Source organism: Malus domestica, chromosome 12 (genome assembly GCF_042453785.1).
Source record: "Malus domestica chromosome 12, GDT2T_hap1".
Taxonomy (NCBI): domain Eukaryota; kingdom Viridiplantae; phylum Streptophyta; class Magnoliopsida; order Rosales; family Rosaceae; genus Malus; species Malus domestica.
This window is the reverse complement of record NC_091672.1, coordinates 9,796,771-9,813,361: the sequence shown is the minus strand read 5'-3', so window position 1 is coordinate 9,813,361 and position 16,591 is coordinate 9,796,771. Positions and strand designations below refer to the sequence as shown.

At 41.8% G+C, this 16,591-nt stretch overlaps 1 protein-coding gene across 1 annotated transcript; it reads left to right on the top strand.

Annotated features, from left to right (window-relative positions):
* The first annotated feature begins 6,090 nt into the window (after positions 1 to 6,090).
* LOC103420622 (protein DNA-DAMAGE INDUCIBLE 1-like) lies at positions 6,091 to 8,362 on the top strand. The gene is made up of 8 exons (XM_029090449.2): positions 6,091 to 6,143; positions 6,437 to 6,499; positions 6,579 to 6,623; positions 6,861 to 6,922; positions 7,643 to 7,736; positions 7,828 to 7,920; positions 8,036 to 8,105; positions 8,199 to 8,362. The coding sequence occupies exons 3-8, from the start codon at positions 6,582 to 6,584 to the stop codon at positions 8,345 to 8,347; spliced, it is 510 nt and encodes a 169-aa protein (XP_028946282.1). The 5' UTR covers positions 6,091 to 6,143; positions 6,437 to 6,499; positions 6,579 to 6,581; the 3' UTR covers positions 8,348 to 8,362.
* Positions 8,363 to 16,591: the final 8,229 nt, after the last annotated feature.

Here is a 16,591-nt window from a genome sequence, read left to right as displayed (position 1 = left end):
GAAGGCTAAGAAGGAATGTTGTAAAGCCTTATACAAGGATAAGACCGATGAAAATGGTGAAAGGTATAGAAAAGCGAAGCAAGAGGCGAAGAAAGCTGTGAGAGAAGCTAAGTTAGCGGCTTATGACGATATGTATAAGCGACTAGATACCAAAGAAGGAGAGTTGGATATCTATAAACTAGCTAGAGCAAGGGAAAAGAAGACAAGGGACCTAAACCAAGTGAGGTGCATCAAGGATGAGGATGGAAAGGTTCTTGCTACAGAGAACGCGGTTAAAGACAGATGGAAAGGTTATTTTCATAATCTTTTCAATGAAGGACATGAAATGAGTGCTTCTTTAGGGGAGTTGAGTAACTCAGAAGAGTGTAGAAACTGCTTTTTTTATCGTAGAATCCGAAAGGAAGAAGTGGTTGTAGCTTTGAAGAAGATGAAGCATAGAAAAGCAGTAGGCCCAGACGAAGAAGATGCCAAATGAGTGGCGAATGAGCACTTTGGTGCCTATCTACAAGAATAAGGGCGATGTACAAAATTGCATGAACTATAGGGGTATTAAGCTAATGAGTCATACAATGAAGCTTTGGGAGAGAGTCATTGAGCATAGATTGAGGCAAGAGACACGGGTTTCGGACAACCAATTCGGGTTCATGCCAGGGCGCTCAACCATGGAGGCAATCTATCTCTTACGAAGATTGATGGAAAGATATAGAGATGGGAAAAAGGATTTACACATGGTCTTTATAGATTTGGAAAAAGCGTATGATAGGGTCCCAAGAGACATTCTTTGGAGGATTTTAGAGAAGAAAGGAGTACGAGTAGCATATATCCAAGCTATACAAGATATGTATGAAGGAGCAAAGACTGCCGTAAGAACTCATGAAGGACAAACCGAAAGCTTTCCCATAACTGTAGGATTACATCAAGGCTCATCCTTAAGTCCTTACCTTTTTGCGTTGGTAATGGATGAGTTAACAGGACATATTCAAGATGATATTCCTTGGTGTATGCTTTTCGCAGACGATATAGTGTTGATAGATGAAACTCAGGAAGGGGTAAATGCAAAGCTTAACCTTTGGAGAGAAGTGTTGGAATCTAAAGGTCTTCGCCTAAGCCGATCAAAGACATAATATATGGAGTGCAAGTTCAGTGCAAATGGAGGCCAAAACGAGTTAGGGGTCAGGATCGGAGATCAAGAAATACCAAAGAGCGACCGTTTTCGTTACCTAGGATCTATCTTGCAAAAGAACGGAGAATTAGATGGAGATCTCAACCATAGAATACAAGCTGGATGGATGAAGTGGAAGAGTGCATCCGGCGTGTTGTGTGACCGCCGTATGCCACTGAAGCTCAAGGGAAAATTTTATAGGACAGCAATAAGGCCGGCGATGCTGTATGGCACAGAATGTTGGGCGGTGAAGCTTCAACACATACACAAAATGGGTGTAGCGGAGATGAGGATGCTTCGTTGGATGTGTGGGCACACGAGAAAGGATAAGATTAGGAATGAGGATATCCGGGGTAAAGTAGGAGTAGCCGAAATTGAAGGAAAGATGAGAGAAAATCGGTTACGGTGGTTTGGACATGTGCAAAGAAGGCCTACTGACGCTTCGATTAGAAGATGCGACTATAGGACAGAGGTTTAGGGCCGAAGGGGTAGAGGAAGACCTAGGAAAACTTTGGAAGAGACCCTAAGAAAAGACTTAGAGTACTTGGATCTAACGGAGGACATGACACAGGACAGAACACAATGGCGTTCTAAGATTCATATAGCCGATCCCACTCAGTGACTTGGATTTTCCAAGTCTCCAACCGAAAAGTTTTCCTCACTCGGAAAATTAAGGGAACACTACCTCAACCTACATGCTCCACTCACAAAGCTTCAACATACAAGCTTCAACAAAAGAAAATTCAAAGAACTTAGCGAAGAAGGCTTTGGCGTATTTAACACAATACGTTGAAATGAAGGAAAGCTTATTTATTGATATCCCCGATAAGTTACAAATATGTACATATACTTGAGTCAAAATAAACAAACAGGAGGGAGCCTTCACAAAGGTTGCTTAGGAGAAGTCTCAGCAGTCGGTAGAGCCCCAGAAAGAGAAGGCACCGGAGGGGGATCATTCGGAGCCTCAGTACTGGACAAAACCCTATAAGGATGAGGCATCAGAGGTTGATCATTTAGAGCTTCATTACGCGGTACAGCCCCAGAAGACGAAGGCAATAAATGCCTTTGGAACAAACCCACAAATCTCTGATGATCAAGTAAAACCTGACCATCAGATTCCTTCATCTGGTCAAGCTTCCTCTTCATGTTTGTAGCATAGTCATGTGCGAGTCGGTGCAACTGTTTATTCTCATGCTTGAGCCCTCTAATCTCCTGTTTGAGACTCATCACTTCAGCCGCCAATGATTCAACTTGGCGGGTTCGAGCAAATAGGCGTTGGGCCATATTAGACACAGAACCTGCACACTGAACACTGAGAGCCAGAGAATCCTTAACAGCCAACTCATCAGACCGTTTGGAAAGTAGTCTGTTATCTTTGGGAGTGAGAAGGTTCCTGGCCACTACCGCATCGGTCATATCATTCTTCATCACGGAATCCCCAACGGTAAGAGAACCAGTAGGGGAGACGAATGATGGGCGCCATATCTTGTCTGGAGAAGGCGGGACTGCCTCTTCAACAAGGTTCAAGTCAAAACGACGGTCGGAGGGGCCAGACATTTTCAAAGGTGTTGAAGAGAGAAGAGGTCGGACAAATCAAGATCTTAGAAGTGCAAGAATGGAGCTTCTACTGGTGGATATTCAAGTGTGCTTTGGAACTTAATGTCAACCCCTATAAAAATCTGCACTCGACGAAGCTTCAGAAATCGAAGAGGCGCCTGCTCAGAAATCGAAGAGGCGTTTGCTTTCTCAAAAGCTGGGCTGCTCAAAGACCACGAATGCCGATCTCAGAAATCGAAGAGGCTTGCTTTCTCAAAAGCTAGGCTACTAAGAGACCACGAGGGCCGATCTCAGAAATCGAAGAGGCACCTACTTTTCCAGCCTTGTCAGCACCTGTCACACGCACACTCAGCTCTGCGGAAATTATGGGCATTCTGTCGAAGATTTCTGGCGAAGTAGAAAGCACATGAATCGTACTGTTCAATCACCCACTTCCCACACGCAACAGTAACTCATGGGTACCACATATAACTTTGCCAAAGTTCTCTGACAAAGTTGAGACACGTGAAGTTTGCAGCTCCCGCTACATCGCTCTGACCAAGAAGGGTAAAAGAATTGCAAAGAAACAACACTAACAAAGTTTAGACACATAAATTTTGAAGGTCTAGCTACCATATTATTACCCACAAGGGTAAAGGAACAGTACCACTGCTGGATAATTGGAAAGTCCCTGTGTGTCAACCTTTGTGCTTCGTGGCAAGGTAGACTAGCAAACATGCCCAACCTTTACTCACATTCGAGAAAACACTCCCAACAAGATTGCTTGCTCCAAAATCGAAGAGGCACCGCCCTCCGAATCTCGAGAGCCAGACTCCCAACATGATTACTTTCTCAAAAATCGAAGAGAGGGTAAAGGAACAGTACCACTGCTGGATAATTGGAAAGTCCCTGTGTGTCAACCTCTGTGCTTCATGGCAAGGTAGACTAGCAAACATGCCCAACCTTTACTCACATTCGAGAAAACACTCCCAACAAGATTGCTTGCTCCAAAATCGAAGAGGCGCCGCCCTCCGAATCTCGAGAGCCAGACTCCCAACATGATTACTTTCTCAAAAATCGAAGAGACACCACTCTCCGAATCTCGAGAGCCAGACCCCCAGCAGGATTGCTTTCTCAAAAATCGAAGAGGCATCGTTCTCCAAATCTCGAGAGCCAGATCCTCGACAGGATTGCTTGTTCGAAAACCAAAGAGGCACCACTTTCCCAACTTCAAGAGCTGGATCTCCTTGGATAAATCTTGTCTGTAATCTTCACACGCAACATCAGCCTTCCAGATACCACAGATCACTTTTTCAAAGTGCTCTAACAGAGTTAAAACATGTGAAGCTGGCAGCTCCCACTACCATGCTATGACCAAGCAGGGTAAAGGAATAGCATTATTACTTGATGTTAGGGAGACTCCTATATATGTCGACCTCCATCCCTAATGGACAGGCAAACCTGCAAAAATGCTCAACCCTTTCTCTTATCTGAGAGGGCACTCCCAACGAAGCCTTTCGAAATATTCAGCTTTCTTTCCCCCCGATAATACCTCTGTAAACAAGCTATACTAGAGCAAGAATATCTCATATCATCAGGGTTAAAAGCAAGAGTATCCCATATCATGCTTTTTCCCTGTCTTTTCCTTTGGCCTTGTTCTTACCTGCAAGACAAGGAGAAAGAGAGCAATCAGTCAGCACTTGGAATCAAGCTTCCAGCCAGGAACTGACTGCCTGGAACCCCTTACCTGATTACTTACCTGGCATTGCTCTCGAGTACTCATCTTCAACATCTTATGCTTCCAGGGAAGATATCGCATCTGCCTGAGAAACAGATAGGGCAAGTGAGAAGGATACAAGGAAGCATGTGGAGACAAGCGTAACAGCACACGTGCCGATACATCCACTACTCTGTCAAAAGCAAAAGTATCCCATATCAGCAGGGTCGAACGTACTCTAGATTTGATGGACTTGTTTTGACCCTCAAATTCTTCAGTCGGCCTTATACTCTGGAGGAAACCAGAAAACCCTCAAGCCCGGTTCAAGAATAAGCCTGTGGAAAGTTACTTCTTCAAAAGCAAAAGTATCCCATATCATCTCTTCTCATTTTTCTTCTCTTTATCCTTCATGCTGCCTGCAAGATAGGGAGAATGTGAACAATCAGCCGGAGCTCTGATTGCTTACCTTGTCTGTCACCTCTTTCAGCAGATCCCCTAGCTCGGCGACTTGGGGGACTCCTACTACATGGTTTGTATCGCGCTTGACCAAGCCTGAAACTACAAGTAAGCTTCAAGTGAAATTGATACATTACCTTGTGCATCTCCACCAGTTACAGATACCACCCCTGGATGGAGGAATAGTACTTCCAGAGAAGATGCCACATCTACCTATGAGACAGATAAGGCAAGTCAAGACGATACCACACTCCGGTACTTAGAAGTTTCGTGGTTACGAGATCATTCTCCCACAATATTTCCTAATGTCATTTGTACTAAATCATTCACTTGTACTCACTAAATGAGAGCTTGAACATATGTACTTGTGTAAACCCTTCACAATTAATGAGAACTCCTCTATTCTGTGGACGTAGCCAATCTGGGTGAACCACGTACATCTTGTGATTGCTTTCCTATCTCTATCCATTTATATACTTATCCACACTAATGACCGGAGCAATCTAGCGAAGATCACAAAAAGTGACCGTTTTCGCTACCTAGGATCTATCTTGCAAGAGAACGAAGAATTAGATGGAGATCTCAACCATAGAATACAAGCTGGATGGATGAAGTGTAAGAGTGCATCCGGCGTGTTGTGTGACCGTCGTAGGCCACTGAAGCTCAAAGGAAAATTTTATAGGACGGCAATAAGGCCAGCGATGTTGTATGGCACAGAATGTTGGGCGGTGAAGCATCAACACGTACACAAAATGGGTGTAGCGGAGATGAGGATGCTTCGTGGGATGTATGGGCACACGATAAAGGATAAGATTGGGAATGAGGATATCCGAGGTAAAGTAGGAGTAGCCAAAATTGAAGGAAATATGAGAGAAAATCGGTTCCGGTGGTTTGGACATGTGGAAAGAAGGCCTACTGACGCTCCGGTTCGAAAATGTGATTACGGGACAGAGGTTCAGGGCCGAAGGGGTAGAGGAAGACCTAGGAAAACTTTGGAAGAGACCCTAAGAAAAGACTTGAGTACTTGGATCTAACGAAGGACATGACACAAAACCGAGCGCAATGGCGTTCTAGGATTCATATAGCCGACCCCACTTAGTGGGAAAAGGCTTTGTTGTTGTTGTTGTTGTTGCACTTATATCTCAAACGAGATTGTTTACATGATAGAGCAACCATTGACATTGTCTGACATTGTCGTCACTGCAGATAGTGTAAGGATCAGTTGCTTTTGATGTTGAAGCCCAGAAGAAGATTGAAGCTGCTATTCGCCAGGTTAGTGGTAATGTGATTATTGTCTTTGTCAAAGGAGTGAGGTTCACAGAAGATAATTCAACTCCATAGTTTCTTTAATAACCTGGAGCTGTAGTTGTTCTTTCCTCAAATATTTGCAGTGGTAACGTACTCTTAAAAATCAATTCTTAATTGTTCACAATATGTATTTTGTTTTTTATTTTTTTATTTTTTTTAGGGTAGTGCTATCCACACGCCCTTTTTACTTCCACACACCCCTTTTGGAGTGTGTGGATAGCACCACCCTTTTTTAATATTGCTTATTTCCTTTGCAGAAAGGAATTGATGAAAATTGGGCTGCTGCTCTGGAGCATAACCCTGAAGCTTTTGCAGGAGTGGTATGTATGATTATCAGCTTTCTCTACCAGTGTTATCATTTTAAATTGGTATTTTGTTTGATGTTCTATGTTTTTCCAGGTTATGTTGTATGTTGACATGGAAGTGAATGGTGTCCCGTTGAAGGTAATTATTCCCTAATAGCTTAGGAATGTTACTCTTCTTTCTCTTCAGTTCAATGTGATATGAGATGGCTGGAATATTTTTCTGTCATCTGTGTTGCCTTCCTAATTCGACTGCCCTTTATGTTTCCTGTACAACTCAATAAAGGCTATCCATCTCAACTAAGCCTTCTTTATGGATTGTCTGTACTTTAAGTACTTGCAAAAGTTACATACTTTGTTGATTTCCACTTGTATCCAGGCATTTGTTGACAGTGGAGCGCAGTCAACTATTATATCAAAAAGTTGTGCCGAGCGTTGTGGGTATGAGCTAATTTTAACTATTAGACTACTCTTTACTGGTTGTGAAAGTATATTTAAACAATCGACTCATTTTAATATTCTATTGATGAATATGCTTGGATCATGTACTCGAGTCTCGTGCCTGTTTGGATTAGCAAGTTTGGTGCTATTATCTGGGCTATTGGTCCACTGTCTATTAATTGTGTGGTTGTGTGTTTCATGGTGGACACTTAGTGGCCCAAACACAATAAATATGCATGCATGATTTTAAGATGAATACGGATGTTGATTTGGATAACAATCTCAGTGGTTGTTTTCACTAGCTACTTTATATCATGTCACTATAGCCACTTTTAGATAAGATCTTGCCACCAACCCTCAGATAAGTTCATGTGACAAGGAGACAATTTTTGAATGCTTTATTGCTGTTTTCTTTATTAGAATTTCTGTTGATTTTTTTTTTTCATATTTTTATGAATACTGATGTTGATTTGGATGCATGAGAGAACCGTAGGAGGTAGTTCAACAACAATCTCAGTCGGTTTTTTTTTTTTCACCGACTATATATCATAGAACTTTAGCCACATAAATTTTGCTTTGCGACCAACTCTTCTGGTAAGTTTTACTGCTGCTTTCTTTATTAAATTCTTTTGATTCTTTTTATTTCATATTTTATGAATAATGTGAGAGTTACAGGAGTAAAAGCCTAAGTTGTGTTGTTTTGGGCATTAAACTCTCTAGATTGTTGAGGCTTTTTTATCAACGTTATAAGGGCATTGCTCATGGAGTTGGTCAATCAGAGATATTGGGTCGTATACATGTAGCTCCAATCAAGGTAGCTGCCTATGCTGAGCAAATCCATATTATTTTATACTCTATCTGAAATGTTTACTTGAGTGACAGGCTTTTTAACATTGTTTCTGTAGATTGGAAGTATATTTTACCCTTGTTCATTGATGGTTCTCGATGCTCCGAATATGGAGTTTCTCTTTGGGTTGGATATGCTCCGTAAGCATCAGGTACGTAGAATCCATGCTCCAAATTCTGTGAAAGCTGTCTTTCTCAATTGTTGTAATTAATGAGGAGCATGATTTGTTAGTCACTTAAGTCTTCTAACATTAAAGATGTCTTCAGTGCATTATAGATTTGAACGAAAATGTCTTGAGAGTTGGCGGTGGAGAAGTTTCTGTACCATTTTTGCAAGGTACCCATGATCTCTATGTATGTATGTATAAATATTCTGGAATATTTATGGTCCTTTGCTAAAGAAAAATCTAAAACTATGTATTTGTTTCAGAAAAAGGCATCCCATCTCGTTTTCTCGATGAAGAAAGGTTCTCCAAGGAAGCATCCAGCTCAGGAGCTCCTGTAAGTCTGCTCGAGTTTATGCTTTTCCTGAAGTCAAGGATTCTTGCTGTTTGCAGTTTCCGGTTCTTAAATGCATAATAATAATAAAATTTAGGATCAAAATTCTGTTGTTATCCGTAAAAACAGTTGGATCATCTTGTATGAGGCCATTTGTGGAGCCAAAAATAATCACAAGACGACACGTGGATTTTTGGGTAAAAGAGGACAAAAATAACCTTGAGGCATACCGGGATTCCTACGCACGAGCAGCGGACAATCATCCATCAATCAAGTCAAAAGTGTCCAAAATAGGTAACAAATTCAAAGATATTCTTATCCATCCTCATCTTAGGTAATTATTTTATAACCTACATAACATTACATTTAAGTGGAGGTTAATTGGCTAATTAATGGATTAATTCCTAATTAATCCATTAATCACCAATTAAAACACCTACAAAATATACCCAAAAATCCCAAAGGCCACCCTTGTTGATCCCATTATATTTACCTATTTTATCTAGTTAATTTGGCAATAACTTTATTTGCTAAATTAATTAATCAATTATTCCCATAACTCCTAAATTCAACCTAAATCAAGAACCCTATCCCTATAAATAGACTCTCATTCTCACCAAAAACCTAGGTCTTCACTCTTGCTAAAATTCTCCAAAGCTCTCAAACACTTTTCTCTCAAAATTATAACTTTGGCATCAGAGGTTCTTCGGCCAAAGCCCCCCCCCCATTCATCGTGGGCACGTGAGGCTCTTGGCCTTGACCTAAGATGTTATATGTTTTGTAGGTGCAATTTTGTCCAAGATCAAGGAGGAAAAAATTTGCATCCACAAATTGGTGCTTTCATTGAGAGGTGAGATCCATACTTGTAGAAGACTCTCGCATAAAAAGGTTTTTCTCTATTTTTTAGTCCATTTGAATATTTTTCATACGTTCTTATGATTAGAATTTTTTATTTGCAAAGGTTCTTTGATAAAGAATAAGAAAAATATAATGGCTAGAAATTTAGAAAATTCCACAAGTGAAAATTCTAATACTCAAGAAATGGGACCGCGGTGATCCATGAGGCTAAATGTGGTCATAGGCGGAGTGGTACCACCACGACGAGGTTCCACCATGGCCCAAGCCGTGCCATCCAAGCTTGCACGAGCCCGAGCCCAAGCCTCGCATCCGCATGCATCACGCACTGAGCAGCCCACTCCCGTGGCCCAGCCTACTCCCGCGGCCCAGTCTGCTACCGTGGCTTTCCAAGCAGCCCAAATTGATCCAAAATTAGTTCAACTGTCCCGGTTTCAAATTTCCAGACCGAAAATCGAACCGGGAGCATTTTCACCATATTTTTCTTCGGATTTGACATTTCCCAACTCAAATCTCGCGCCCGGAGTCTACCACACTTCCACTGCTCAAGAAGATGTATTCATTCTGAGATATTCCGATCCAAATGGCGAACAACACTTGTCTCGACAAGTCATAGAGTTGACGAGCGCCTTTGCACAACAGACAACCTTGGTGAATCAACTTTTGCAACGCACTGGGATCCAACGTGCCCCAGATGAGGTATCCTGAAGTAAGACAAGGGCAGACAAACCTTTCCAGCAGCGTCACGGCAAGCAACCACTCGACCAGCCATGAGCCGAGTGTTCGGGCAGTGTACACTCCCGATTAGGCACTCGAGATAGCGTATACTCCCGTCTTAGCGTGAGGAGGAGGGTGCATTCTCGACTAGGCCCACAGATGAGCATACATTCACAGTTGGGGTCACACTCCAATAGTCAACATGAGCAACCTTCCGGGCAAAGTGTTCATTCGCGACTAAGCCCGCAAAGAGCATCATCCACCTCACATCAGAGTAGGCAACACGACGGACGGAGAGAAGCAGTCACTCAATCCAGCTCAAGTTTAACCAGCAGCCTGCGAAGAACTCGCTTGCCTGTTAGGAATGCACCACATGCATTGCATCCGCGGCATAGACGAGCCAGACACATGGAAGAGCAGCCTAGACCAGCAAGTCATGGCTGGAGACAACCGAAAGCCTTGCTACCCCAACAAAGGCAAATTCAGGAAGAAGTAGAGAGACTCTTGACCAAGCGATTGCACAATTTCCAACGCAACGAGGTCACCGACGAGGCATTACGACGGAACATGACTAACATGAGCAGGTCACCCTTCACGGACGAGATCGAGCAGGCAGAGCCTCCACGCGAGTTCAGCATGCCACATTTCACATCTTTCAAAGGGGATGAAGACCTGGAGAGACACTTAAAGCACTACCGAAGCGCAATGATCCTTTATAGAAACAACGATGATCTCATGTGCAAGATATTCGCCACCACTCTACAAGGCAAAGCACAAGATTGGTTTTACACCCTGCCGTCACAATCCATCTGGAATTTCTATGAACTTTCTTTGGTTTTCACCAAAGAATATTCATCATATCGCTCGATCAAAAAGAAGTCCGACCATTTGTTTGACGTCAAGAAGAACCCAAATGAGTCACTTCGTGACTATGTGAGGAGATTCAACGCAGAGAAGGCAATGATGGTTGGATGCAACGACTCGATAGCTAGAGCAGTCTTCCAAAAAGGCCTTCCAGCAGACCACCTGCTATTCAGAAAATTGATCATGAAAGAAGATCTAACTCTGGCAGACTCTTTTGCTTTGGTAGAGAAGCATGCACTTTGGGACAAGGCTCGCCAATGCACATTCAAGGACTTGAAGAAGTACCCGACATCACCTCCCTAAAAGCAGCGGAGGACTTATTTGCATGTTTAATGGTATCTAAAGTAGCAATAAGCTCTACCATCATGCGAGAAGAGATAAGGGCCCGACTACCTGTATTATACAATTACATGTATTCTACAGTTCAAAAGCTCTCCTCGATGCTATTAAAAATTCAAAAGCTAACTTTGGCGATAGTTGTTGTAACCCAAAAGCTTAAGTTTTACCTTCAAACGCACGCAGTCATCATCATGACGTACTATTCTGCCGAATCCAAACCTACGACGATAAAGGCGTAGACCCTAGCAGATGCAAAGTTTTCTGATGAACGCAACAACTAGGCCTAAAAGACACGCCAAGTGCAGACGAACACTAGAAGGAACACTCAGAAGCAAGTTTTGTCCTCGTCGCCCCAGAAGATTATACATAAGAGCAACATGTACTGGCAGTCGAGCACTACCTCCTGCTGCGCATCACATGGCCCTAGCCGACCCTTGCTCCATTATTCAGCTCTAGAGTGACCTAATACCGAAAGTTGAGCATCTTCTGCTACATGTAACATGGCCCCAGCTCCACGGCTCCCTACCGCCCCTTCAAGCCTAGCCTTAACAATGTAACAGAGCGGCCCAACGACGCCCCTAAGGTAGCTGAGCACACTTTAGCCACACCTACTCCCTCAATGGAGATTTCTGGCATTTGCATGTCGATGGCGCATCCAACTATAAAGGCTCGTGAGCAGCCGTGGTTCTTGCCACCCTAGATGGTTCAATGCTCGAGCAGGCGATCACTCTAAGCTTCAAAGCATCTAACAACGAAGTAGAGTACAAAGCCCCACTAGCAGGCCTTCGAATGACAAAAGACTTAGTGGTGAAAGAGCTTTCAATTCTTTTCGATTCCCAGCTAATCACCAGCCAGACTACTAGGGGCAAAGGCATGATAATCGTGGCAACCGACTACTTCACCAAATAGATAGAAGCAGAGCCCATGATGATCACGATTCAGACTGACATAGAGCACTTCATATGAAGGAACATCATTTACCGATTTGGCATCCCTCAGTCCATCGTCACCCACAACGGCCCGCAATTCATAGGCAGAAATTTGGCGAAGTTCTTCCAAAAATATGGCATCAAACAGCACATGTCCATGCCAATATATCCTCAAGGCAATGAGTAAGCCGAAGCATCTAACAAAATGATCTTCGAATGCCTCAAGAAATCCCTCACCAACAAGAAGGGAAAATGGCCAGACGAACTCCCCGGATGTCTATGGGTATATCGCACCACCAAAAGATGAGCAATCGATGAAACTTCTTTCTCTTTGGCATTTAGTTCGAAAGCAATCATTCATCCAAATGTCATCAAGCCAAGTATCAACGCTCTACTACCAAGCATTGAGCAGAACAGTAAGGAGATGGTCACAAGCTTAGATCTAGCAAAGGAGAAGTGCGAGCAGACCAGCACCTGCATTGCAGCCTACCAGCAGCAGCTCCTCACTAACTACAACAAAAGGGCCAAGATCCGGCAATTCCAGCCCGGATATCTAATCCTAAGAAAAACCTTCATCATTGCCCGTAGAGAATGCTCCAAAAATATGGGTCTCATCTGGGAAGGTCCATACAAGATCAGCAAAGTAAGCGGTAAAAGTAATTACACCCTCGCCACCATGAAACGACAAAAAAATCGAAAAGCAGTGGAACGCCTACAATCTGATGAAGTACCATGTGTGACCTCTCGCTACATAAAAGCCTGAAGACTCAAGCAACTCGACGGGCACCACCTCATAAGCCGATAACTATCCAGTTGTTATGCAGTTCCTACCTTACAGCTAAGTTCTCGTTCGTTTCACTCATTTTTCAATGAGGAATTTAGAAGTAATCACAACTTGGCTTGGCTGCATGCTTACAACAACTAATCACTTATGCACTTCAAAAGAAGACTACGCCTTTCTTAGGGACTCATTGCAGAAATTGCGCACCCCGAGAGACCAACCATTGCTTTCCAGTGCGAGAGGGTAAACTAATTGCTCTCCAATGCGAGAGGGTAAACCAATTCCCCGACACCCATATGGGTCAGTTCTCCAAGACGAGAGGATAAATTTTAAACTCCGAATATCCAGACGTGGATGAGCCTGGCTACCCTAGTATAACTAGATGCACGATGGCTTACACCGGGATTCCTAGAAGTAGCCACAATGGTCATTTTCAAGACTTAGCTAACTGAAGGATTTTGGGTCTCTTGGCCTAATTCGTGGGGAATCGGGCCCTAGAGACGGAGGGGGCACATTACGCAGTACGCCCTACAGACGGCTGCCCTGGAACCCTAAAGATGCTACCAAGTGCACTAAGGTAGTCTACGGATTCCAGAAGACTGCCTACGGCTTACCCTTCGAGCAGTATAGTCACGCTAGACTTATACAACCGCACATTCTTGTGGAAGGATAAACAAGCTAGCGCGCTTATATAAAGCTTTATTCACTACCGACATGCTACGTAGTCGATAAGCTTCACCTCTGCCAAGTGCGGAACAACCTGCACCAAGTCCTAGGTGTAAAGTTACTGTGTGTAGTACGCATTCATCCAGACAACTAACTTTCCCACATTCCTACCTAATCACGTGTTTAATTGAATCGGTCACATGTATTAAGAAACATGATTCAATTAACTCATATTCAAGGACAATATCAATAAGATTATCCATAAGTAAACTATACACCAAACTTGAATCCAAGAACATGGAAAAATGTTCACAAAGTAAATGGTTTACTAAGGGGATTCGGCCAACAAGGCTATCCATGTCAAAATTCTGCTCTTCCAACAATGTTTAGTGGAGCAAAATTAGTGTCACATATTGACTACTAGAATGGTACTCCTTAACAATATTGGTAGGGGCACGAACAAATGCATAACCAATGATCTATTCCATCAAGACGGAAGTAGATTCTACAGGGTTAAGGTTTAGGAATACTATCCCTTATTCTTGAAGTTTTAGGTCTTAGGTGTCAAGGATCACGCTTCGGGCATGAGGCCACACCTTGGCAAGCCCTGATTCTACCATATGTTGTAAAAACAAACTCGAAATTGGATTGTAAGAGAGTATGCCATTCAGTGTATTCCTGCCGAAGCAGTGCATCACCATTCGGTTAAGCTTTGACCGAACTGGGTTGAGCCATTCGGTAGACTCCAGCCGAACTGAGTCTATACCGTTCTCTCACATTTATGGTAGTAATCAGATCCGAGAATTTGGTAAGCTTCCACTTTCTACACTGCTGCTTCAGGGGCGAGTTAGAAACATGGAAAGACGATAAAAGTATTATCCAGTCAAAATTCAATCAGATTTATAAACTTCAGAATTGTGCTCATTTATGGACGTAATCATGGTGTGCTTCAGGCAATGTCTTTCATGATTAGACAGTCCGTAGGAGCGAGCCAAAGAGCCATGGAATCCTTGTTCGGGAGGTACTTCCGTTTGTAATTCTTTAGGCATAAGTGTTCGAATGAAGATCATGGCGGAGGCTTATTCAGCTCTTCCTTTCCAGCTTCAATGGTTTCTCAGCTTCTTGATAGTCAAGTGGAGATTCACGTCTTGTACCCCACATAAAGTGGTTTCTAATAGAAAACATCCAAATCAGGAAAATCAAACTTGTGACAATTCGACATTCCACTGAATTGGAGGGAACAAGATTGTGATTGGTGCTATGGAAATGAATCATCCATAAGCATCAAAGTTAGAATATTCGGGTTCTAAGACATGGTTTTCATAAAAAAATCAGGTTTTCATGGATGTATTGTTTTATGAAAACTTCGGGTTTCAAAGGCATTAAATTTAAAACTACATGTTCAATTTAGTTTGGGATGTGATATTCACACACCTCATTTTACTTCTCACACACCTTTTTAATTTTCAGCCATTAGATCGGATGAATTAAAGAAGATCAATGGACAGAAATTATCAAAGGGTGTGTGAGAAGTAAAATGGGGTGTGGATAGCACATCCCTTTAGTTTATGAACGTTTAGTTCATAAAATAGAGGTTCCTGCAAGAATACAGAATGCAATATACAACTAAGTGTAGTGGATTTGAGGTTATTCGAGAACTCAAGTGTGAGCGCTTCGGGATTACGAAAGTGAGTCAACGGTTCAAAGAAAGGAAATAAAATATTGAATCGTTAATGTCCAAAAGTGATATTCAGGTCAATAATTTTGGATTCATTATCAGATTAATGGACTGCATGTCACTTTTAATTAATTCAATAGATCGAGACCATTCGGGGTTGATCGTAAAAGCAAAATAATAAAATTTGTCTAGGCCCATATTATTTAATGTTGGCTGCAGGTCATACAAAAAAAATAAAAAAATAAGGCCCATGTTGGGCACGGGTTGGCTGCATTGAGCAGCCCAATAACAAACAAAGCAAGCTACATGCTTGCTGCAGTGTGACGGGCCGAGGAAAGGAGTAGCCCAAGGCATGCTGGCATGCGGACTAAAACAAGGGAAAGCCCAAATTGGCTTTGGTTTGTGAAAAAAGAAGACAAACTTATCTCAGCCTTTGGATGTGGATCGAGCGAGAATAAGGCCCAAAAAGGAAAAAGGTCGGCTGTTGGGTTGTTGCTGAGCAGTGCAGGCTTGGCCATGCGGCTTCAGGCCGTTACTCACTGGCGGAGGGAGTTAAGGACCAGGGGTTGCCTGGGCCTATCCTAGCTTTCTAAAACAAATATATATATATATATATATATATAAAAGGGAATTATGCATCCTTATATTGCTTCAAGTCCTGCTTTCCAAGTTTCAAGCATAACCCCATCTCCCAATTAGCTTTAATATTTTATCTATCTCCTTAACACAAATTAATAGCATTTAAAATCAAAGTAATATTTCGGTTTTCTTTAAATAGAAAACATTCAATTTTAATTATGAAAATTAAAAAAATTCCCCTTTTCTTTTTGATATCTCATACATTTTATAATCCTAAATTTGAAATCTATTAAACAAATAAGTTTTAAATTTCTTTGTTTCTCTGTTGTTTCTGCTTTATTCTACATATTACATGAGATTTATGGTTCGTAAAGTTTTTATTTATCTCATTGAGTTGAATAGTCGTCAAGGATAATTATAATTTTTTGTATGTAATATTATATGTGCATATGTTGTTTTGAACATTTGATTTTGATATATATATATATATTATATTAGCTTTGTAAATACCATCCGCTTAAAAAAAATTTAAAAAAAAACCTTTATGAGAGGCCTCTCCTCACCGAAAATTCTAGCTCCGCCACTGCCGTTACTCAACCAATTTTTTCTTTTTTTTTCTTTTTTTTTTCGCTTCTGCTTTTAACAGATTTTAGGGTTTTCAGAACCCAAAAAACATTATGCTTCTATTTTATTTAGATTATTTGACTCACAAATTCCACATAGCATAATTGCGTAATGAATGAAACAAATATATATATTGACAAATATATAAAACATATATAATGCGTTGTGGGGAATGTTTTCATGTTTCAAGGTCGTTTCAAATATCTTATTTTATTGTAGAAGATCATTCTTTGAAAGTCGGAATTTCATCTCCAATGCGTTGTATCACGTTCAATAAAGAAAAATTCAATTGA

What these genes read in the sequence shown, in the direction of transcription:
- LOC103420622 (XM_029090449.2), top strand. Translation starts at nt 6,582, where the DNA reads ATGTTGTATGTTGACATGGAAGTGAATGGTGTCCCGTTGAAG. An exon ending in AGTTGTGCCGAGCGTTGTGG is followed by an intron (nt 6,923 to 7,642) that starts GTATGAGCTAAT and finishes TAAACTCTCTAG; the next exon opens with ATTGTTGAGGCTTTTTTATC. An exon ending in ATATGCTCCGTAAGCATCAG is followed by an intron (nt 7,921 to 8,035) that starts GTACGTAGAATC and finishes AGATGTCTTCAG; the next exon opens with TGCATTATAGATTTGAACGA.